We start from the raw sequence: 24,745 nt of genomic DNA on the forward strand, positions 1-24,745 counted from the left end.
ATCGAACTTACGTCGTTGGATGAAGCTTCTTCCATGTGTCGAGCTCTCAGTTTACACTACAGTGCACCTTAATCTCTTATTGTACTCATTTCACATGCAAATTTCCCTTTTCTTTATGTAAATTTTATGTGGAAATAAACTGAGATTTCTTATCTTTTCCCTGAATTAATCCAGACAAATGAAGGTGGGTTGAGCAGCTAAAGTAATTAAAAAAGAATGCCTTAATAATGTTTAAAAGCTTAACTAAGGAAAGGGTGGTAGCCAAAGCTACAAACCATGAAAAGGACTAGTATTTTAGGATTAGTCCTGGGATTATTAATGTTATGTGAGGCGGCGAAACTTTACTAATCTTTCAATTATCATCAAACAAAAAAGTGATTGCTGTCCCATATGTTTCCACCTTTTAATTTTATTGCTTCTTCTTTAACTTTAAGATTAAGAATAATGATCTCTTTTTTCTAATTCTCTTCTATTGACTTAATAATTATCCTCCCTTAATGAGTCTTGTGAGTGTAGAAAAAAAAAAAAGAAAAGAAAGTGAGCATTGGTTTTAAGAAAGTTAATGGATTAGAACCGACTTTGTAATCGATCTTCCTTTATCTTGAGAGGATAATTTTGAAAGTTTAAAAGATGGAAAGTTGAGATACCTCCTCATGCCTTTCCAGTCACCTCGATCTCCACCCTCACATAATCACATTCATTCTTCATAATCATGTTTGTGTGCTATTATTGTTCAAGAGATTTCAGATTCGGTGGATTCCCTACCTTAGGAAAGAGAATTCCAATTCCCACCACCCAAATGATGCCTAAGCTCAACTCAGTGTAGGAACACACTCACAAATATGTGTGTGTGTGTGTGTGTGTGAGAGAGAGAGAAATTGTGGGAGCCCGATTCCTACACAGCCATTGTAGGAATCTTTTCTACGCATCCATTTTAGGTGTGGGTTTTAGAGCATTGAGAGGACCTTTCCCTAGTACGAGAGGACCTGGAAGGACACACCTCTGGTGTACCACACTACCAGTTATCGTGCCCACAGTAAATGCTGGGTAGCCAAGTGCGGAGCGAATAACTCCTGAAAGCATCTAAATAGTACCCCAAGATGAGTGCTCTCCTATTCCGACTTCTCCAGAGCCTCTGGTAGCACAACCGAGACAGCGATGTCCACAACTACACGAACATGCAGAACAAGAGAGAGACGTGTTTTCTACACACCTATGGTAAGAATCTTTCCTACACCATGTCGCCACCCATTTTAAATGTCAATAAATACACACATACATGAGAGAGGATTTGTGGGGAGTCCAATTCCTAGACCTCGTGGTAGGAATCTTTCCTTCATCCCATTTTAAATGTCAACAACTACCACCTGGTAAATCAGATGGCTCCAATTTTTTGTAGACAAGCCGACAAGTAAACTCCTAGGTCCATTACTCAAATTTCTAGTTTCAAGTTTATATCAGAGTTTGTCACATGACAAAACATAATTTTGAAAATCCAAAACTATGGGAGAGTACACAGTAATTGTCTAAGTACCAATCGCGAGCATGGATATACATACATAGGATGGTTGCGAATACACATAAGGATAATTGAAAGAATTAAGCTCTAAAATTTCAGGTCTATGCAATCTGCCATATGACCAAGGGACCTTGTGGTTTACCAGTCCACAAAATTTCATATCAAGTCTATACAATCTGCTATGTGATAATTTTTTTTGGCGTCAGTCTAGAGATCTAGAGATACTTTCTAGACTTACCTCCAGAAAAAACTAGAGGCATAAATACACTTCCCTATCTCACAGACTCAGATTAGGAAAAAACGAAGCCCATGATGCCAGTGTGCCTGGGATTTTCTGTCTCGATATTAAAATACTATAAGGCAAGAGTCGGCCCAACTTGTCTGTGCATAACCTAGCCCATAACGAAATACAAGTCAGGCCCATCTGCCCAAGACAGAAGATGGTCCATGATCACCTCTCACAATGGATGACCATTGGAGTTCTCTGGACCTATTCAAGGCCCAAAGGAAGCGTTGAAATCATATTGATGAGGTAGTCTCTGAAACATTAAAATTTTGTCTATTATACCAGTAATTTTTTGGAAGGTAAAAGTTATTCTTGATTCTCTAGATGGTATCGTTTGATGAGGCATGGTTACACTCCTTTCGCCTTTTTTTTTTTTTTTTTTTTTTTTTTTAACACTTATAGAATGCGTCCTCCTATATTAATTATACCAGTTATGTCTTATAGCTTTAATTGTATTATTATAGATTATCATTACTTAAGTGTAACATGTGTATGGTTGGCCAGAGAAGCCAACATGATCCAAGCACTTAACTTTCTTACAGTATTGGGACTTCTTGAATATAGTATAAGTGGTTCTTTTAAAGAAGATTTAACAGATCCTATTTACGTGACTCAGATTTAATGGGCTGCACCGTTTAAAACCCGTTTATATTTAAACAGGTCCATAGCCCGGTTTAATACCGTTTAAGGTCCGATTAAGGATCAATTATACAGTTTTAATGGGCTGCACCGTTTAAATCCCGTTTATATTTAAACATTGATACCCCCTACTTCTTGTCCTAAAATTCCTCTCTTGCCACCAAGGTTCAAAATCTAGGTGTCGGACTCGCTATTGGTCATTGCCAAAACCTTTCCAGATCGGGATCGGATCGATACAAATCGGTCAAAAAACCCCCCAAAATTAGTGGATGTTTTGATCTCGGGATCGGATTAGTCAATATCGGTTGGTATCGATTTAGATAATATAAAAAAAAAAAAAAAAAAAAAACCCTTAAAAACTTTGAAAAAATAAAAAAATATTCCATCGGATTGACCAATCCAATCAAACAAAAAACCAACTATGACCTTTTAAGGAATGTATTACGCGCCAGGTAGGGGTCGAACCTACGACTTTCTGCTTAGGAAACAGACGCTCTATCCACTGAGCTATAGGCGCTGTTTATTTACTAGCCTCAGTTACTTAATTTGTCATTTGATATAAATGCTAAGCTTCTTCCATGAATGTTTCATATGGATTATTTAAATGTATGTTTTAGACTTTCTTTGTCTTAAAGGAAAGTGATTTAAGAATGTAGTCAATGCAGGAAGAGGTCATACAGAAGCAAGATTTTATATGGGGGAAGTTTTCCTAAATGGGCTTAAATAGTACTAATACATATCAATTTGTCCTTTTGTGATTAAGGAATTTCTCTCGACTCAGCCGGTCAGGTCAGCCCTAGTTTATTAAACAGTTCAAGCTCTTTCCTCCATTTCACATTGAACCATATATGAACATGATATCCCCTTTCTTTTTTGGTTGAATTATCCCCTTTCATACTTTAGATCGAAAGTGGTCGTCCATGTCACTATCCGTATTGAAAATTGATTTTTTCGTTTAGGAATTTAGACAAATAGGTGGCGGGGGGGGGGGGGGTGGATGATATCATCTCATCTCAGTCGCATGTTTGACTAGACTAACCGTGTGGTCCAGTGGGAACCGATGAAAGCAAAGTAAAGGAAAGGAATGAGAAAGTGAGACAGTGAAAGTGTCGTTACTCGCTAACCTAATCTACTATGGGCAAGGCCCTGGCACCTTTGGTTTTGAGTCTATTGACTATGACTGTATTACTGGTTTGTGGGTAGAAGAAACTAGAAAGAGACCCAATTCCATTCAATATTTAAGGACAAATTGTCCCTTGTTCTGTTGTGATTAAAATAATTTAAAAATAAATAAAACAAAGCAAAAATTAAAAACAAAAAGGGTTATTACCGATATAAACATGCATTCTGACAATATAACAACAACAACAACAACAACAAATTCAGCCTTATCTGATCAGCTACGTGAATCCAAACAAAATAAAATAAAAAAATTACGATCATAAAACAAAATTGTGCAAGAGATCTTTTTCCTAAAAAATTTTAGATTTAAGATAAATTTTTTGGGAGGTTATGATATAAAACAAGTAATGAGACTGATATTTTGAGTAGTCCTATGCAAAATATCTTTTACTGAATGTCTAAATGGAAGTTTGAAAGGTAAAATCATTATGGTTTCGAGTAACGTAACCAACATTACACCAAGCAAAACATTAAAAAAAAAAACAACAAAAAAGGAGAAACAACGCTACTTGGATGCGTCAATGTGCTGCTCCTGTGCCTAGAAACAGAGGCGAGTAAAATGATCGCTGCATCCTCATGGAAAGGCGGAAAATCTTGGGAGTGCTCTTGTTAAGTGATGATGTCAACCAATTAAATAAAATTAAATCCCTAAATTACCCTCGACCAATATTGAAGATAAAGGGTAATATTGTAAATTTAATTTTAATATTTTAGTATAAGGGTAAAATAGTCCTTTCACACAAATAACTAATAGTAGACTAACACCTTTACTGTAGTGGGGTGATTTGAATTTTTAAAATAATTAGTTGAGTTTCGTTTAAAAATCAGAGGGTGACGTCTAATTTATCCAAAATAAACATTTCCAAAGTAATATTTGAAACACACTTTTGAAAACACAAATTCCAAGAATATATAACCTTACGTACCTCCTGGGTCTAAGGAATTAGGTTCTATGGTCAAAATGGGCGAGTTACGGGGTTCTGCAATTTTCGGTGTTGGTCTCTTGGGTTTGTTCTTGAACTCGGCTCTGTTGTGCAGTGGAGGAATCACTAGTGGTTTTGTTAGGATGGCTGAGAAATCCTCTGATATGCCACTTGACAGTGATGTGTTTCGCGTGCCTTCTGGTTATAATGCTCCACAGCAGGTATACTCTTCTTATTCTTGTAGAGCAGACCTGGTGTTTGCATTATTGTTTCTTTGTTTGTCCGTAGTGTTCAAATTTTATTGTTTTCGGTGTTTTCTTGCTGAATCCAACTTATCCATTTCGTTATTTCACTTCTTTTCATGCCAATGAGCAACTTCGTCTTCATCTTCTTCTTTTTAATTACTTACCAATGACTCTAAATTTTTTTTTTAAAGCTCTGTTTTATTATATATTAATTCGCCATTAACTCATGAAATTTTGCATTTTTAAGAGCAGAAAAGCAGAGTTTTTTTTTTTGTTTAACTTTGTTTGGATTAAACAGAGAGGTTCAATTCTTTGATTTATGATTTGTTTGTGTTGTTTCTCAAGGTTCATTTAACTCAAGGAGATCATGAAGGCAAAGGAATGATCGTCTCTTGGGTCACTCAGGATGAGCCAGGTTCCAATACTGTGCTGTACTGGGCTGAGAATAGCACACATAAGTCCCATGCAAAGGGAAAAATTATCACCTATAAGTATTACAATTACACTTCAGGCTACATCCATCATTGTACTATCAAGAATTTGGAGGTGAGTTTATCTTCCATTTTGATATTGATTACTCTGTGCTCAATGTGATTGGTATAGTTTGTGGAGTAATGAATATTTCTCATAACTGTTGCTGCTTTCGAATTCCTGCAGTTTGACACTAAATACTATTACGAGGTAGGGATGGAAAAGACCAAAAGGCAGTTTTGGTTTAGAACTCCTCCTCAAGTTGGTCCTGATGTTCCTTATACTTTTGGTCTCATTGGTAACTCTATTGCATCAAATCATATTCTATTAGTCTCTTGATTGTGATAGCTATAGTTGCTACCTATATTTGTTGGGTCAGATCATGGTTCTTTGATGGCAGATTTAGCTAGATTCATACTTATATTTTGGGCGAATAGGTACTGAGAGGCACATCTCTGTGTATGTGTGTGTGTGATTTCTGTGTTCATCTCATGCTGTTGTACATTGTTTGCAGGGGATCTTGGTCAGAGCTATGATTCAAATAGGACACTCACCCATTATGAAATGAACCCAACAAAAGGACAGACAGTATTATTTGTTGGTGATCTCTCCTATACAGATAACTATTCCTTTCATGACAATGTTAGGTGGGATACATGGGGCAGATTTGTTGAAAGAAGTACTGCTTATCAACCTTGGATATGGACTGCAGGGAATCACGAACTTGATTTTGAACCGGATATTGTAAGCACTCAAAAACCTTTTTAAAATCCTAATGCAATAAAATAAACAAAAGAACCTGTCGATCAATTAAAATCTAAGAAAGCTCAGTATATGTGATTTAGTATTACCTTCGGTGTTTGTTAGATTAGAAACTGATACCATGCAAGTGTATAGAAGCTATTGAATCTATTTGAGTGATAATCTCAAGATGAAGCAGTTGAAACTGTAGGAAGTGTGAACAAGTGGCAAAACCACTGGAAGCCATAAGTAAGAATTGCTTTCTTTAATCCTATTCTAGATTTTTTTTTTGCTTTTCCTTGGGGGAGGGGGTGGATTTTCTGGTAGAATCCTTTTTTCTCTCCATTGGGTTTTGAAGGTGTAAGATTCTCTATGGAGATGAATACCCATAAACCTTTAAAAGTAACTACTACTCTGTTCCTTATTCATGATTTTGGGTGACACTTAAGGTTCATTTCAATCATAATGTTGCTTACTTTTCACTGGGGCACAAAGAGTGACGGGAATCTATGAAATAAGCTAGCTATGTCAATTTTGATGCAGGGTGAAACTGTACCTTTTAAGCCTTACACTCGACGTTATCATGTGCCATATAAAGCATCAAACAGTACAGCTCCATTGTGGTACTCTATCAAGCGAGCTTCGGCATACATCATTGTCCTTTCTTCATACTCGGCATATGGTAAGTCTTAAAGTAGAATTATAGAATCTCATTACCATATATATCTGAGAGTTTTATGCACAACATAATATATGTATGTATGTCTTTTCTAGTAAAAAAATTTAAAAGTGCTTTAGTTAGTTTATATTAATTTGGCCTTTTGTAAAATAAGAATAGATTTGGCATGATGTATAGATTATGATGGAAGGTTAAACTGGATGTAAATGGTGTAGAAAATATATCTTGACAGTGTCTATTCATCTTCTAACTTGTAGGAAAATATACTCCTCAATACGAATGGCTTGAACACGAGCTACCCAAAGTGAATAGGAGTGAGACGCCATGGTTAATTGTCCTTATGCATTCACCATGGTATAACAGCTACAACTATCACTATATGGAAGGGGAAACCATGAGAGTAATGTATGAACCATGGTTTGTGAAATACAAAGTTGATGTTGTATTTGCTGGCCATGTTCATGCCTATGAAAGATCTGTAAGTATCCATACTTCCTCTTTGTATTATATTCATTTCATCTTATTGGATATTAAATGTACTACTAGTCTTGCTCTGTTTCAATAATGCCTTATTCTAGTATTTTAATTGGTGAGACATTTTCAAAATTTCAAAGTCTATATTCTGAGTTTATGAATCTCAATGTTCTGCTTTATGTTGTTGACAACTTAGCTTCTTTCTGAAGTCACTCCTCTTCTGTAGACAATATGGTTAGAGAAAATTTTCTAAAGCTTAGATTCTTCTATATATGCTACCCTTGTTTCTTGCCATTATATCAAATAGCAAATATTTACAAGATTAACTTTATTTCATCAAGAGCATACTTATTAATCAAACAAGGTTTATTGCACAGTAACGTCCTTGAATATAAAAAATGGCCATATCCCTACAACTGATGTCTTCTGTTCTTACATTAAATGAGAAACTCTGCATCTGTTACTGCAAGAAAGGTAGTATTCTCAATACTCTACTATTTCTGACTCTGAAGGATATCCATTACAGGAACGTGTATCAAACATTGCATACAATGTAGTAAATGGAATATGTACACCAGTAAGTGATAAATCCGCACCTGTATACATAACCATTGGCGATGGAGGAAATTTGGAAGGATTGACCAAAAAGTAAGATTACTAAATGAGTTCCTTTTAGCATCCATGGTTTCTTACATTACCATTCTGTTCTAATTATTTTTTTTTCCTGTTGTATTGGTGTAGCATGACAGAACCACAACCAAAATATTCTGCTTATCGCGAAGCCAGTTTTGGTCATGCTACTTTTGATATTAAGAACAAGACTCATGCTTACTACGGCTGGCACCGTAATCAAGATGGATATGCTGTAGAAGCTGATTCTTTATGGTTTTACAATAGATATTGGAATCCTGTGGATGAAGCCACCACTACTCAATCATGATTAAAAGAGTTTATGTTTCACTTTAGGCTCTGGAGAAACTTCCCAACTTGTAATTTTGCTTAAAAAAATGAATAAAATCTTTGAAATTAAACTTTCACTCCTATATTGCAATAGGTCTATAGGAGTAAAATCTATGAGGCAAAGTACCCAAGTTTAGTTGGATTTTGGAAGTTTTACCTTAGTTGTTTAATTGGGCTATATATCTCTTTTTTTTTGTGGCGTCAGTCTAGAGATGCTCTCTAGACTTACCTCCAGAAAAAACTACAGGCATAAATACACTTCCCTGTCTCACAGACTCAGATTAGGAAAAAGGAAGCCCAGGACACCAGTGTGCCTGGGGTGGGGTTTTCTGTCCCGATATTAGAAAACTATAGAGTCGGCCCAACTTGTCTATACATAACCTAGCCCATAACGAAATACAAGTCAGGCCCAACTGCCCAAGAAATTAAGAAAATGGTCCATGATCACCTCTCACAATGGATGATCTAGAGCCTTTCTATGGTTTGATACAGAGCCATTCTAGACCATTGGAGTTCTATGGACCTATTCAAGGCCCAAAGGAAGGGTAGAAATCATATTGATGAGGTAGTCTCTGAAACATTGAAATTTTGTCCATTATGTTGGGTATATTTTATAACCCTAAAATATGTCCTAATATAAGTCTACTTGAATAAAGAATCAAGGTATAGTGGGTCCCACTGGATAGAACCCATCTAACCTAAAAACCCTAGTCTTTCCTATAAATACTAGTTGGAGGCAACAACCTGTATTATTTCCAAACTTGATATGCAGAGTGTATTGCTTTAAGCAACCTTGTGCTTAAACCCTAAACCCTAACATATTATACCAGTAATTTTTTGGAAGGCAAAAGTTATTCTTGATTCTCTAGATGGTGTCTTTTGATGAGGCATGGTTGCACTTATAGATTTTGTCCTCCTATATTAGTTATACCAGTTATGTCCAAGAGTTTTAACTGTGTTTTTATAGCTTTAATTGTATTATTATAGATTCTCTTGATGGTATCTCTTGATGGAGCTCTATATTTTCCTGTTCCCAAATGGACTGTCTGAAATTCAAAATGAAAATAGTGGGATTATTTGACAAAGACAATTACTTAAAGAGAAGCCAACATGATCCAAGCACTTAACTTTCTTACTGTATTGGGACTTCTTGAATATAACTTCTTGAATATACTATAAGTGGTTCTTTTAAAGAATAACTAACAGATCCTACTTGCTAGACTCAGGTGTTTTTGGATAAGTAAATTATGGGGTAAATTACTTCGGAGGTGCCCATTATTTGAAAAAAGTACACCAAGACTCAATAGAGGTGTCAAGATGGTACACCTCTTTGTAAAATTAAAATATTCAATTTTAATGGGTTGCACCGTTTAAAGTCTGTTTATATTTAAATAGGCCCATAAATGTATGTTTTAGACTTTCTTTGTCTTAAATGAAAGTGATTTAAGAAAGAAGTCAATGCACGAAGAGGACATACAGAAGCAAGATTTTATAGGGTAGGGGGGGGAGGAAGTTTTCCTAAATGGGCCTAAAACTTTTGTCATACAACAACAATAATATTCTTTCAAAAATATAAATATTTTTCCATTGACAAGCAAGAAGCAACCAATAATATTTAGGTCAATTAGGCTTGAGGGAAGCTCCAGATGGTTCTCAAGCTTTTTTTCACAATTAAAGGCCCATAGTACCACAGTTTAATTGGGTATTAGACGTTTACCATTTAATTAGTACTTGCTTTCTCCTAATTAATTTAAGAACATGGAAACGCGGATTGAATATAGGGAAATTTTCGGCGACACCCCCTCCGTTGGACCTTGGAACTAATGCCATTCCATTAAGTCCCAATATATCAATTTGGGCCCAAAAACTAACGGAATTAACAGAGGGTTAACCGAGTAAAAGTAAAATGACTAAAAAACCCCAGCCTTCTCCGTCTAACTCTTCCTCTCCCGTTCTTCTTCGTCTCCGGCTGCCATTACCTGAGCCAGTAATTGATCTGTTTCCATCACATTCTTCAAACCTTATATCCCTGGTCTTGATTAAACAAGGAATTGGATGCACAAGGAAAAATTAAAAAATAAAATAAAATGAAATCTACCGTAATCTATTGACTATTCATCAGGGGACAACAAGATCGCCTGTAATATGGGAAAGGGAATGTGCTTGCTCAGGTAACAGGTGAAGGGAGGAGTAGAGAGAATAGATAGAATGGAGAGAAGAGTTCACTTACAGCGCAGTCGTCGGTCGATTGAAGGTTGTCAGGTGAGCAAGATCGCAAAGATTGAAGAAGGAAGAAACGGTGGTTGCATGTTCTCGGTGGTAGAAGGTTCTCAATTGCCCTAACATTTGAAGTTCAATGGTAAGATAGGAGTGTGTATTCCTTCAAATCCGAAAAGCCCGTCACTAGAAGACGAAGCAGAGGGCCAAACCCCCTTCTTCCATGATGCAATTCTTGGATGAATCGTTGGCAGTGGCAATGAGAGAAACAGCCAACGACGCCTGCTCTCGAACTGAGGGAGATTTTTTTTTTTTTTTGGTGCAAGAACTGAGGGAGATGGATTACTAGAGTTGAGCAAATGGACCCCAATGTCGCCTTCTTTTGGGACCAAAACAGCAGCCTTGTCATCTTCTCTAAGGAGCTGGAGCAGCGAATCCAGGGCCGCCTTCTTGAACTCGATGCCTCTGACTTGCAAGCGAGCGAAGAGGTTGTAGATGAAAAAACCTAGCTCCTCTTTGCCGGAGCCGGGACAGGGTTGAAAGAGAACAATGGCATTCGGTTGGCGGAGGACACCGGATTTGAGGAGCAAGTTGAGGTCGTGGAGGATGGAAGAGAGGAAGGCAGAGGCCAAACTGGGTTTGGAGTTGGGGCTTGGAAGATCCACCCCAAGTGTGTGTGTGTGGCAAGGGTGCAGAGGTGAGAGATGGGCAGCAGTGCCAGTTGCAGAGATGGGAAATTAACCAAGGAAGAAGAAGACTAGGGTTTAGTTGTCTTAAGAAGAAGGGTAAAATAGTCTTTTAAAAAAATCTAACAAGCTGACATCACTAATTAACAGTTAAAAGAATTTTTCTATTAGATTTTGGATCCAAATTGATATATTGGGACTTAATGGAATGGCATTAATTCCACGGTCCAACGGAGGGGGTGGCGCCGAAAATTTCCCTTGAATATAAATTAGCTCGGTCGCAGCTTCAAGGGTTTTTTTTAAAAGCAGATTATAGTACTAATACATATCAATTTGTCGTATTATGATTAAGAAATTTCTCTCGACTCAGCCGGTCAGGTCAGCCCTAGTTTATTAAACAGTTGAAGCTCTTTACTCCATTTCACATTGAACCATGACCATGATAGCATCTCCTGTTTGTCCCCTTTCTTTTTTTCTTTTTTGGTTGAATTTTTCCCTTTCATACTTTATCTCGGCAGTATAGTCGTCCATGTCACTATCCGTACTGAAAAATCAATTTTTTCGTTTAGGAATTTAGACAAATAGGTGGGGGGGTACACTACTGTGTGTGGATGATCTGATCTCATCCCAGTCAGTCGCATGTTTGACTAGACTAACCGTGTGGTCCAGTGGGAACCGAAGACAGCAGAGTTAAGGAAAGGGATGAGAACGGGAGACTGTAAACAAAGCAAAAACAAAAAACAAAATAGGTTATTACCAACATAAACATGCATTGTGACAATATAACAACAACAACAATAAATTCAGTCTTATCTCCATTTAATGGGTTCGGGTTACGTCAATCCAAACAAAATAAAGTAGAAAAATTATGATCATAAAAAAAATGGGCAAGAGATCTCTATTTGGTCGCATGCATGGTCTCTAATCTCTACATAAACATATGGGCCAATGGATGAGTACACTTGAGTACGTATTCAGGGGGTAGAGATGTCATCTCACGATACCCTTTGAGAGAGCATAGGAAACACCACCAAGTAGAGATCTTTTTGCTAAAAAATTTTAGATTTAAGACAAATTATTTGGGAGGTAATGATATAAGACAAGTAATGAGATTGATATTTTGAGTAGTCCTATTGAAAATATATTTCACTGAATGGAAGTTTGAAAGGTAAAATCATTATGGTTCCAATTAATGTAACCAACATTATACCAAGCAAAACATTAAAAAAAAAAAAACAAAAAGGAGAAACAACATTACTTGGGTGCGTCCAATGCGCTGCTCTTGTGCCTAGACATAGAGACGAGTAAAATGATCGTCGCATCCTCATGGAAAGATGAAAATTCTTGGGAGTACAGCAGTCATTTTGCTCACCCCTGTAACTAGGCACAAGGGTAGCACACCGCACACGCCTAAGTAGCGTTTTCTTTTTCAAAAAAAAAATTCAAAGTTTTCATCACCCTGAATTTCTTCAATATTGTTGCTTGATTTCTCAACGTGGGTCTTCGTTAAGCATAGATTTGAATGGATTATTAAAGAGAAAAAGAAGCGTAAGTCGTCTGAGTGGAGATTCCAATATACACTCTCTCATGTAAAGATCTGTGAGCCCCACATTAATACCACGTGGATGATATTATCCTCTAGACCGTCTTTGGTTTGACGTATAGATTCTTTGTTGCACAATCGGCATGGGTAACCTTCTCCCATTATTACATTATTAATTTACCTTATCACTTGTGGAATGTAATGCAATATTCTTAAAAAATTCATGTACATGTATACGTGGAGGGAAAATACACATATCTAAGATTATAAATGCTCTATCCCTATCATACGAAGTTGATAATACCCTTCTACAATTCTCGGATACTCTTTGCACAACATCCAAACCCTTCGGTCATGGGATTCTCCCTTACCGTGGGCGAAGGAAAACTGCCTCCATATTCTTATTAGGATGGAAAATTATATCCCCCCCCCCCCTGTGAGGTTGCACAGAGGAAATGTCAAATAGTCAGGCCGTAATTGGATCGATAAGATGTTTGGTCTACAAAAACCAAATCAAAAGCAATAGCTATTAGTCCGGTTGATTTGGATCTATTATTAGCTTCTTGTAATGGTCTCTTATTAGTCTATTATTGGTCCTATCTCAATTTTTTATATCTAAAAAAGAGCAACTGCACCAATGAAAGTATGGGAGAAGAATGACCCATGTTTATGTCAATGTGGTGCTATAGCTCATTATGAGAGAAAGTGTGGGAAGGAATCCCCACTCCCGCGTTGTAGGGATCCATTTATTCAAGAGAAAAAAATATATCGAACTTTATCTATTTTATCAAAATGTTCCTTGATTTTTCATCAATTTTGGTCCAAATGGTTGATCTTATACAGGGTTTGGAAAATCGAGTCAGATCAATCGATTTGAGATGATCCTGATCGGAACCGGGTAGAGATTGATCCCAATTTTGGCCAATCTGGATTGGAGTGACCCGATATGGAAACTAGGATTTAGGTGTTTTTGGGTCGATGGACATCCATCGATTACGGACCGATTTTGATCTTTGAATCAACTGGGATCGATCCAGATCCCGGATCCTATTTTTTAAATCCCTTATAGAATGATTCTATGGATTTCGGTCTTCTAACAGGTTCAAAAAACCAAAAGCATTATTAAATCGATAAGGAGTTAGATCGATCAGTTTTATCCGGTCGGATCGATTTAATTGAATTGGTCTGGTTTTTTGTTACACGGCTCTGTACTTCGTAATCTTATCCACTTTTTCCAAGATATTGCTTGTGTATACGTCATAACGACTCGCAATTCAGGAGAAGTCGCTTTTTTCTGCGCGGCGTCATTTCGGGGCAACACATTAGAAGTCAAAAGTCAACCTTTTGGTATTGATTTTATTGTTGGAAAGGATCTTTATCATCCAGTTGGCCGCTCGGTACAGTCCTCCAGTTCCTCTAAAAAAAGGGGCTGAAATGATCTCTTTACCCATGCCCAAACACTCTGCCCGGATAGAATCCATCATCCCTTATTAGAGGAACTGAGTAACTGGGCCGGTCAGCAAACTGGAGGTGATTATTTTCCTGATTGGGAATCTGAAAAACTTACTCTACACTCTGTAGTCCTGAACATTGGAGTTTAAATTTGGTGAACGGTTCTGTAACTCTGTAATGCGCATCAAAAAATTGGATATTCCGAGATTGTTTCTCGAGTCGATCTCGTAAACCCAATCTTGTCAATATCTATCTATATATATAACCTTACGTACCTTCTGGGTCTAAGGAATTAGGTTCTACGGTCAAAATGGGCGAGTTACGGGGTTCTGCAATTTTCGGTGTTCTCTTGGGTTTGTTCTTGAACTCGGCTCTGTTGTGCAATGGAGGAATCACTAGTAGTTTTGTTAGAATGGTTGAGAAATCCTCTGATATGCCACTCGACAGCGATGTGTTTCGCGTGCCTTCTGGTTATAATGCTCCACAGCAGGTATACTCTTCTTATTCTTGTAGAGCAGACCTGGTGTTTGCATTATTGTTTCTTTGTTTGTTCGTAGTGTTCAAATTTTATTGTTTTCGGTGTTTTTCTTGATGAATCCAACTTACCCATTTCGTTATTTCACTTATTTTCATGCCAATGAGCAACTTCGTCTTCATCTTCTTCTTTTTAATTACTTACCAATGACTCTAATATATTTTGTTTAGCTCTGTTTTATTATATATTAATTCGCCATTAACTCATGAAATTTTGCATTTTTAAGAGCAGAAAAGCAGAGGTTTTTTTTTGTTGTTCAACTTTGTTTGGATTAAACAGAGAGGTTCAATTCTTTGATTTATGATTTGTTTGTGTTGTTTCCCAAGGTTCATTTAACTCAAGGAGATCATGAAGGGAAAGGAATGATCGTCTCTTGGGTCACTCAGGAAGAGCCAGGTTCCAATACTGTGCTGTACTGGGCTGAGAATAGCACACATAAGTCCCATGCAAAGGGAAAAGTTACCACCTATAAGTATTACAATTACACTTCAGGCTACATCCATCATTGTACTATCAAGAATTTGGAGGTGAGTTTATCTTCCATTTTGATATTGATTACTCTGTGCTCAATGTGATTGGTATAGTTTGTGGAGTAATGAATATTTCTCATAACAGTTGCTGTTTACGAATTCCTGCAGTTTGACACTAAATACTATTACGAGGTGGGGATGGAAAAGACCAAAAGGCAGTTTTGGTTTAGAACTCCTCCTCAAGTTGGTCCTGATGTTCCTTATACTTTTGGTCTCATAGGTAACTCTATTGCATCAAGTCATAGTCTATTAGTCACTTGATTGTGATATCTATAGTTGCTACCTATATTTGTTGGGTCAGATCATGGTTCTTTAATGGCAGATTTAACTTGATTCATACTTATATTTTGGGTGAATAGGTACTGAGAGGCACATCTCTGTGTATGTGTGAGTGTTATTTCTGTGTTCATCTCATTCAGTTGTACATTGTTTGCAGGGGATCTTGGTCAGAGCTATGATTCAAATAGGACACTCACCCATTATGAAATGAACCCAACAAAAGGACAGACAGTATTATTTGTTGGTGATCTCTCCTATGCAGATAACTATCCCTTTCATGACAATGTTAGGTGGGATACATGGGGCAGATTTGTTGAAAGAAGTGTTGCTTATCAACCTTGGATATGGACTGCAGGGAATCACGAACTTGATTTTGAACCGGATATTGTAAGCACTCAAAAACCTTTTTAAAATCCTAATGCAATAAAATAAACCAAAGAACCTGTCGATCAATTAAAATCTAAGAAAGCTCAGTACATGTGATTTAGTATTACCTTCGGTGTTTGTTAGATTAGAAACTGATACCATGCAAGTGTATAGAACCTATAGAATCTATTTGAGTGATGATCTCAAGATGAAGCAGTTGAAACTGTAGGAAGTGTGAACAAGTGGCAAAACCACTGGAAGCCTTAAGTAGGAATTGATTTCTTTAATCCTATTCTAGATTTTTTTTTTTCCTTTTCCTTGGGGGAGGGGGTGCATTTTCTGGTAGAATCCTTTTTTCTCTCCATTGGGTTTTGAAGGTGTAAGATTCTCTATGGAGATGAATACCCATAAACCTTTAAAAGTAACTACTACTCTGTTCCTTATTCATTATTTTGGGTGACACTTAGGTTCATTTCAATCATAATGTTGCTTACTTTTCACTGGGGCACAAAGAGTGAAGGGAATCTATGAAATAAGCTAGGTATGTCAATTTTGATGCAGGGTGAAACTGTACCTTTTAAGCCTTACACTCGACGTTATCATGTGCCATATAAAGCATCAAACAGTACAGCTCCATTGTGGTACTCTATCAAGCGAGCTTCAGCATACATCATTGTCCTTTCTTCATACTCGGCATATGGTAAGTCTTAAAGTAGAATTATAGAATCTCATTACCATATATATCTGAGAGTTTTATGCACAACATAATATATGTATGTATGTCTTTTCTAGTAAAAAAATTTAAAAGTGCTTTAGTTAGTTTATATTAATTTGGCCTTTTGTAAAATAAGAATAGATTTGGCATGATGTATAGATTATGATGGAAGGTTAAACTGGATATAAATGATGTAGAAAATATATCTTGACAGTGTCTATTCATCTTCTAACTTGTAGGAAAATATACTCCTCAATACAAATGGCTTGAACAGGAGCTACCCAAAGTGAACAGGAGTGAGACACCATGGTTAATTGTCCTTATGCATTCACCATGGTATAACAGCTACAACTATCACTATATGGAAGGGGAAACCATGAGAGTAATGTATGAACCATGGTTTGTGAAATACAAAGTTGATGTTGTATTTGCTGGCCATGTTCATGCCTATGAAAGATCTGTAAGTATCCATACTTCCTCTTTGTATTATATTCATTTCATCTTATTGGATATTAAATGTACTACTAGTCTTGCTCTGTTTCAATAATGCCTTATTCTAGTATTTTAATTGGTGAGACATTTTCAAAATTTCAAAGTCTATATTCTGAGTTTATGAATCTCAATGTTCTGCTTTATGTTGTTGACAACTTAGCTTCTTTCTGAAGTCACTCCTCTTCTGTAGACAATATGGTTAGAGAAAATTTTCTAATGCTTAGATTCTTCTATATATGCTACCCTTGTTTCTTGCCATTATATCAAATAGCAAATATTTACAAGATTAACTTTATTTCATCAAGAGCATACTTATTAATCAAACAAGGTTTATTGCACAGTAATGTCCTTGAATATAAAAAATGGCCATATCCCTACAACTGATGTCTTCTGTTCTTACATTAAATGAGAAACTCTGCATCTGTTACTGCAAGAAAGGTAGTATTCTCAATACTCTACTATTTCTGACTCTGAAGGATATCCATTACAGGAACGTGTATCAAACATTGCATACAATGTAGTAAATGGAATATGTACACCAGTAAGTGATAAATCCGCACCTGTATACATAACCATTGGCGATGGAGGAAATTTGGAAGGATTGGCCAAAAAGTAAGATTACTAAATGAGTTCCTTTTAGCATCCATGGTTTCTTACATTACCATTCTGTTCTAATTATTTTTTTTTCCTGTTGTAATGGTGTAGCATGACAGAACCACAACCAAAATATTCTGCTTATCGCGAAGCCAGTTTTGGTCATGCTACTTTTGAGATTAAGAACAAGACTCATGCTTACTACGGCTGGCACCGTAATCAAGATGGATATGCTGTAGAAGCTGATTCTTTATGGTTTTACAATAGATATTGGAATCCTGTGGATGAAGCCACCACTACTCAATCATGATTAAAAGAGTTTATGGTTCACTTTACGCTCTGGAGAAACTTCCCAACTTGTAATTTAGCTAAAAAAAATGAATAAAATCTTTGAAATTAAACTTTCATTCCTGTATTGCAAATTGCAATAGGTCTATAGGAGTAAAATCTATGAGGCAAAGTACCCAAGTTTAATTGGGCTATATATGCACTACTTTGCTGCTCATCATCGCTTGGCTTGGTTCTCAGTTATGTCCTCCAATGTATTAATTCTTGGGTGGTTTCCTTCTCAAACACGTTTAGATTTCTATTAATTTAATTTAAGAACGTGGAAATGCCTTCATTGTTGATATAAACTAGATCAGTCGTTGCTTCATGGATTTTAAAAAGGCAGATTATAGTACTAATAAATCAATTTGTCCCTTCGGCGATTAAGAAATTTCCACTATGGTCGACCCTAATTTATTCCAAAGTTGTATGTTTTTTTTTTTTTTTTTTATGAGAAAAAGAAAATGTTATAAGATTACGAAAGGCAAATGTTCACAAGGATCAAAGAGACAACATGTAGTAGTACTCTGAGTTAGCCTAACATAATACTTCAGCCAGTTACGAAATGAGGGTTGAGAAAGAGTTTTAAAAGTCATTCCTTTGACTCGGCCAGCTACTTCCGCCCGTTTTGATTTCTGTTTAACTAGAATCTCTTCATTCATAGGGGATTAAACTAAGCCCCCGTGGCCCGTGGGTGAATAAGAAACTCACTTAATCACAATTAAAAGGTCATGAATTCATCAACTCATGTTTTTGACTTTTTAGGTAGAAACCACACGTTCTCACTATATTTTACAATTCGACACCTTTCCATTCTTTTGATACAAAACCAAGCATCATCTTAGGCGAGATTTCTACTTTACAAAGGGGCAATGTGGTACTTTCGCACACATTATGTCTAAGTGTAGGAACGATGTTCCATGCAACCTGGTAGGATTCTTTTCCCCTAATAATAAGGCACGAGTTCCAATGAAAGGACATGCAAAAGCATCAACAAAGGTGATATTTTCGCATTTGAAGGGTGGGGAGGGGAGGTTGGCCCATAATTCCCCCTGCCCCCTTATGTCTGGTCGTCACCATATTTTACAATTCAACAACTTTCCCTTCAATTGGTACAAAACTACATACGATGTCGAAGGAAACCCTCCCCTTAACAATAATAATGGTGGGGGATCGCTCCCAATCTACATGGTCCTTGCACTAGCACAGGCCCATGAGAGCACTTGCAGGGGCATCAACAAGAATGAGGTTTTCACATTTCAAGGTGGGGGGTGGGGCCATCATTCCCCCCATGTGTCTGGTTGCAAGCGCAACACAGCCTGACAATGATCTTTTTTAATTAATAATAATGGAAAGTATTTCTTTGTCTTGGACTGTAGCCTACGCTAGCACTTCCCTGTGGCTATCTCTCTCCTCAAAACAAGAGGGTGTAGATGTCTTTTCATATAGGGAGGAGAGAGAGACTCATGGGAGTGTTGGTAAGGGTGTTAAACTGTCTGATTTCGATTAAATGGTTCAGTTCGATTCAAATAGTTTAATCAAAATGGCTTCAGTTTTGAAATTATAACCAAACCATTTATTAAACAGTTTCATGATTTCAGTTTTAAATGGTTCGGTTTGATTCGATAAATAGTTTATGTTTGCTTTTTTCTTTTTTTTTTGGGTAGAAAGGTTTATGTTTGCTTTTGACACCCTTAAGTGCTGGCATAAGCCATACTCAAGAGTTTTTTTTTCAATAATAATAAAGGAAAGGGTTGGGCACGTGCCCCATTTTACGCAAACTAATGGCATACTCCAATGGGGAAGGTGGGATGGCTAAGCATGGTGGGTTTTTTGTTTTTGTTTTAGCTAAGCATGGTGGTCATTTCACAAGAGGGGGGAAAATAATGGAATTTTAAATAAGATTGAAGGGTACAATAGGTAAATGAAAGATTTGCCACTATTTAAAAACAAAAATAATTAATACTAAGGGTACCTAAGAATTGAATAATGAAATTTTAGATAAGAATGAAGGGTAGAATAAGTAACTGAAAGATTTGTCACAACGTGCTTTTATATAATAGTATGATATTGCTTGTGTATACGTCATAACGACTCGCAATTCACGAGAAGAAATCGCTTTTTTTTGCGCAGTGTCATTTCGGGGCAACACCTCAGAAGTCAGAAGTCAACCTTTTAGTTTTGTTTTTTCTTTCTTTTGTTTTTGATGAACAAAAGCAAACTATATAATTAGAAAGTCAAAGAGTTCCAGTTGGTGGATTAGGATTTGTTGAATCCCTCTCCGAAAAGTAGTGAAAAGTAATGTTCCTAAAATTGTTTGAGGCTTCAGCTATATGCAAAAACAGAGGGAAGGAAAGCCAAGAGATATTAGCATCGTCCGAATTGGTGAGCCATGAGAGTAACTCCTTATCTTGCAACCAGACATTGTGGAGAACAATCCCCTCCTGTTGCGATCTGTTCCATCTTTGAAGTAGCCCAAAAAGAGCTACTGTTGTTGAGTCCTAGATATTGATACAACCTGCATCGGTGACAAAACTATTGCCATCTATCAAAAGGTTAAAGGTCCACTTTGCTAAATTAAGTTCAGGTTCAAAGAGGCCTGCGACCATTAAACCAGTCATGTGTGGCATAGGGTTAGTAGGATTCCATAAATTTAGAGGAGGCAAGTTGTATGTTAAAGGAGATGGATATAACGGTGGAGGGCAGATCCGTAGATCAGTAGCCCACTTAATAGCATTCCTGATAACAAACAACGAGTTTGCCTTAGCAGCCTGCATTACCACATTGTTTCTTACATACCAAATAAAATAATAGGTAATAATAAAAATAGAAAAAAACCAAATGAAAGATTGCTTGTCCATATCCAACGATGCAAGAAGAGAAGTGCACAGATTGAGGAATGAAGAGCTTGAGAGATGTTCTGTTCTTAGTCCAAGCAGACCAGAAACCCAAATACGTTTAGACCAATCAAATGCAAAGAATAAATGCCAGATCGATTCATGAAGGGTCGATCGTGAGCCATTTTGCAATGGTAGCCCTGACAGGATCCTGCATTCAAGAGACGCGAAAAAACGTCTTTAAACCGGGGATGTAACTTAAGTTTCCAAATAAACCGTCAACCTTTTAGTATTGATTTTATGGTTTGGAATCTGAAAAACTTCCTCTACAATCTGTAGTCCTAAACATAGGAGTTTAAATTTGGTGAACGGTTCTGTAACTCTGTAATGCGCATAAAAAAATTGGATATTCCGAGGTAGTTTCTCGAGTCGATCTCGTAAACCAATCTTGTGAATATCTATGTATATATATAACCTTACGTACCTTCTGGGTTTTAGGAATTAGGTTCTACGGTCAAAATGGGCGAGTTACGGGGTTCTGCAATTTTCCCTGTTGTTCTCTTGGGTTTGTTCTTGAACTCGGCTCTGTTGTGCAATGGAGGAATCACTAGTAGTTTTGTTAGGATGGTTGAGAAATCCTCTGATATGCCACTCGACAGCGATGTGTTTCGCGTGCCTTCTGGTTATAATGCTCCACAGCAGGTATACTCTTTTTAAGAGCAGACCTGGTGTTTGCATTATTGTTTAATTATTTGTTCGTTAGTGTTCAAATTTTATTGTTTTCGGTGTTTTTCTTGATGAATCCAACTTACCCATTTCGTTATTTCACTTATTTTCATGCAAATGAGCAACTTCGTCTTCATCTTCTTCTTTTTTACTTACCAGTGACTCTAATTATTTTTTTTAGCTCTGTTTTATTATATATTAATTCGCCATTAACTCATGAAATTTTGCATTTTTAAGAGCAGAAAAGCAGAGTTTTTTTTTTTGTTTAACTTTGTTTGGATTAAACAGAGAGGTTCAATTCTTTGATTTATGATTTGTTTGTGTTGTTTCTCAAGGTACATTTAACTCAAGGGGATCATGAAGGGAAAGGAATGATCGTCTCCTGGGTCACTCAGGATGAGCCAGGTTCCAATACTGTGCTGTACTGGGCTGAGAATAGCACACATAAGTCCCATGCAAAGGGAAAAGTTACCACCTATAAGTATTACAATTACACTTCAGGCTACATCCACCATTGTACTATCAAGAACTTGGAGGTGAGTTTATCTTCCATTTTGATATTGATTACTCTGTGCTCAATGTGATTGATATAGTTTGTGGAGTAATGAATATTTCTCATAACAGTTGCTGTTTTCGAATTCCTGCAGTTTGACACTAAATACTATTACGAGGTAGGGATGGAAAAGACCAAAAGGCAGTTTTGGTTTAGAACTCCTCCTCAAGTTGGTCCTGATGTTCCTTATACTTTTGGTCTCATAGGTAACTCTATTGCATCAAGTCATATTCTATTAGTCTCTTGATTGTGATATCTATAGTTGCTACCAATATTTGTTGGGTCAGATCATGGTTCTTTCATGGCAGATTTAGCTAGATTCATACTTATATTTTGGGTGAATAGGTACTGAGAGGCACATCTCTGTGTATGTGTGTGTGTTATTTCTGTGTTCATCTCATTCTGTTGTACATTGTTTGCAGGGGATCTTGGTCAGAGCTATGATTCAAATAGGACACTCACCCATTATGAAATGAACCCAACAAAAGGGCAGACAGTATTATTTGTTGGTGATCTCTCCTATGCAGATAACTATCCCTTTCATGACAATGTTAGGTGGGATACATGGGGCAGATTTGTTGAAAGAAGTACTGCTTATCAACCTTGGATATGGACTGCAGGGAATCACGAACTTGATTTTCAACCAGATATTGTAAGCACTCAAAAACCTTTTTAAAATCCTAATGCAATAAAATAAACAAAAGAGCCTGTCGATCAATGAAAATCTAAGAAAGCTCAGTATATGTGATTTAGTATTACCTTCGGTGTTTGTTAGATTAGAAATTGATACCATGCAAGTGTATAGAAGCTATAGAATCTATTTGAGTGATAATCTCAAGGTGAAGCAGTTGAAACTGTAGGAAGTGTGAACAAGTGGCAAAACCACTGGAAGCCTTAAGTAGGAATTGCTTTCTTTAATCCTATTCTAGATTTTTTTTTTTTTCCTTTTCCTTGGGGGAGGGGGTGCATTTTCTGGTAGAATCCTTTTTCTCTCCATTGGGTTTTGAAGGTGTAAGATTCTCTATGGAGATGAATACCCATAAACCTTTAAAAGTAACTACTACTCTGTTCCTTATTCATGATTTGGGTGACACTTAAGGTTCATTTCAATCATAATGTTGCTTACTTTTCACTAGGGCACAAAGAGTGATGGGAATCTATGAAATAAACTAGCTATGCGAATTTCTATGCAGGGTGAAACTGTACCTTTTAAGCCTTACACTCGACGTTATCATGTGCCATATAAAGCATCAAACAGTACAGCTCCATTGTGGTACTCTATCAAGCGAGCTTCAGCATACATCATTGTCCTTTCTTCATACTCGGCATATGGTAAGTCTTAAAGTAGAATTATAGAATCTCATTACCATATATATCTGAGAGTTTTATGCACAACATAATGTATGTATGTATGTCTTTTCTAGTAAAAACTTTTGTAAGTGCTTTAGTTAGTTTATATAAATATGGCCTTTTGTAAAAAAAAGAATAGATTTGGCGTGATGTACAGATTATGATGGAAGGTTAAGCTAGATGTAAATGGTGTAGAAAATATATCTTGACAGTGTCTATTCATCTTCTAACTTGTAGGAAAATATACTCCTCAATACAAATGGCTTGAAGAGGAGCTACCCAAAGTGAATAGGAGTGAGACACCATGGTTAATTGTCCTTGTACATTCACCATGGTATAACAGCTACAACTATCACTTTATGGAAGGGGAAACCATGAGAGTAATGTTTGAACCATGGTTGGTGAAATACAAAGTTGATGTTGTATTTTCTGGCCATGTTCATGCCTATGAAAGATCTGTAAGTATCATTACTTCCTCTTTGTATTACATTCATTTCATCATATTGGATATTAAATGTACTTTAAGTCTTGCTCTGTTTCAGTTATGCCTTATTCTAGTATTTTAATTGGTGAGACATTTTCAAAATTTCAAAGTCTATATTCTGAGTTTATGAATCTCAATGTTCTGCTTTATGTTGTTGACATCTTAGCTTCTTTCTGAAGTCACTCCTCTTCTGTAGACAATATGTTTAGAGAAAATTTTCTAAAGCTTAGATTCGTCTGTTTCTTGCCATTATATCCAATAGCAAAAATTTACGAGATTAACTTGTGGAATGGTGTGTATTTTCCGTGAACTTTATTTCATCAAGAGCATACTTAATAATCAAACAAGGTTTATTGCACATTAATGTCCTTGAATATAAAAAATGGCCATATCCCTACAACTGATGTCTTCTGTTCTAACATTAAATGAGAAACTCTGCATCTGTTACTGCAAGAAAGGTAGTATTCTCAATACTCTACTATTTCTGACACTGAAGGATATCCATTACAGGAACGTGTATCAAACATTGCATACAATGTAGTAAATGGAATATGTACACCAGTAAGTGATAAATCCGCACCTGTATACATAACCATTGGCGATGGAGGAAATTTGGAAGGATTGGCAAACAAGTAAGATTACTAAATGAGTTCCTTTTAGCATCCATGGTTTCTTACATAACCATTCTGTTCTAAATTTTTTTTGTTGTAATGGTGTAGCATGACAGAGCCACAGCCAAAGTATTCTGCTTATCGCGAAGCCAGTTTTGGTCATGCTACTTTTGATATTAAGAACAGGACTCATGCTTACTACGGCTGGCACCGTAATCAAGATGGATATGCTGTAGAAGCTGATTCTTTATGGTTTTACAATAGATATTGGAATCCTGTGGATGAAGCCACCACTAAATCATGATTAAAGAGTTTATGTTTCACTTTAA

At 36.6% G+C, this 24,745-nt stretch overlaps 1 protein-coding gene and 1 non-coding gene across 5 annotated transcripts; one reads left to right on the forward strand and one right to left on the reverse strand.

Moving 5' to 3' along the window:
• Positions 1-2,888: 2,888 nt before the first annotated feature.
• On the reverse strand, positions 2,889-2,961 carry TRNAR-CCU. The gene has a single exon. It is a non-coding gene; the product is annotated as a tRNA-Arg (tRNA).
• A 1,600-nt stretch (positions 2,962-4,561) lies between these two features.
• Positions 4,562-24,745, forward strand: LOC122661532 (purple acid phosphatase 2-like). 4 transcript variants are annotated; one of them, XM_043856951.1, is made up of 8 exons: positions 4,562-4,770; positions 5,140-5,340; positions 5,452-5,563; positions 5,780-6,009; positions 6,550-6,688; positions 6,943-7,163; positions 7,686-7,807; positions 7,901-8,111. In XM_043856951.1, exons 1-8 carry the CDS (start codon positions 4,579-4,581, stop codon positions 8,097-8,099), a joined length of 1,416 nt encoding a protein of 471 aa, XP_043712886.1. In that variant the 5' UTR covers positions 4,562-4,578; the 3' UTR covers positions 8,100-8,111. The 4 variants fall into 4 exon arrangements, with proteins under 4 accessions (XP_043712886.1, XP_043712885.1, XP_043712884.1 ...); XM_043856950.1 differs by lacking the exons at positions 4,562-4,770; positions 5,140-5,340; positions 5,452-5,563; ... (3 more) ...; positions 7,686-7,807; positions 7,901-8,111 and adding exons at positions 14,316-14,507; positions 14,879-15,079; positions 22,066-22,177; ... (3 more) ...; positions 24,316-24,437; positions 24,525-24,745; XM_043856949.1 differs by lacking the exons at positions 4,562-4,770; positions 5,140-5,340; positions 5,452-5,563; ... (3 more) ...; positions 7,686-7,807; positions 7,901-8,111 and adding exons at positions 14,316-14,507; positions 14,879-15,079; positions 15,191-15,302; ... (3 more) ...; positions 17,425-17,546; positions 17,640-17,847.

This window comes from Telopea speciosissima, chromosome 5, assembly GCF_018873765.1.
Source record: "Telopea speciosissima isolate NSW1024214 ecotype Mountain lineage chromosome 5, Tspe_v1, whole genome shotgun sequence".
Taxonomy (NCBI): domain Eukaryota; kingdom Viridiplantae; phylum Streptophyta; class Magnoliopsida; order Proteales; family Proteaceae; genus Telopea; species Telopea speciosissima.

Excerpts from the sequence above, each read along its gene's own strand:
- LOC122661532 (XM_043856951.1), top strand. The coding sequence starts at position 4,579 with ATGGTCAAAATGGGCGAGTTACGGGGTTCTGCAATTTTCGGTGTTGGT. Across the intron at positions 5,564-5,779 it reads TTATACTTTTGGTCTCATTG|GGGATCTTGGTCAGAGCTAT; the intron begins GTAACTCTATTG and ends CATTGTTTGCAG. Across the intron at positions 7,808-7,900 it reads TTGGAAGGATTGACCAAAAA|CATGACAGAACCACAACCAA; the intron begins GTAAGATTACTA and ends GTATTGGTGTAG.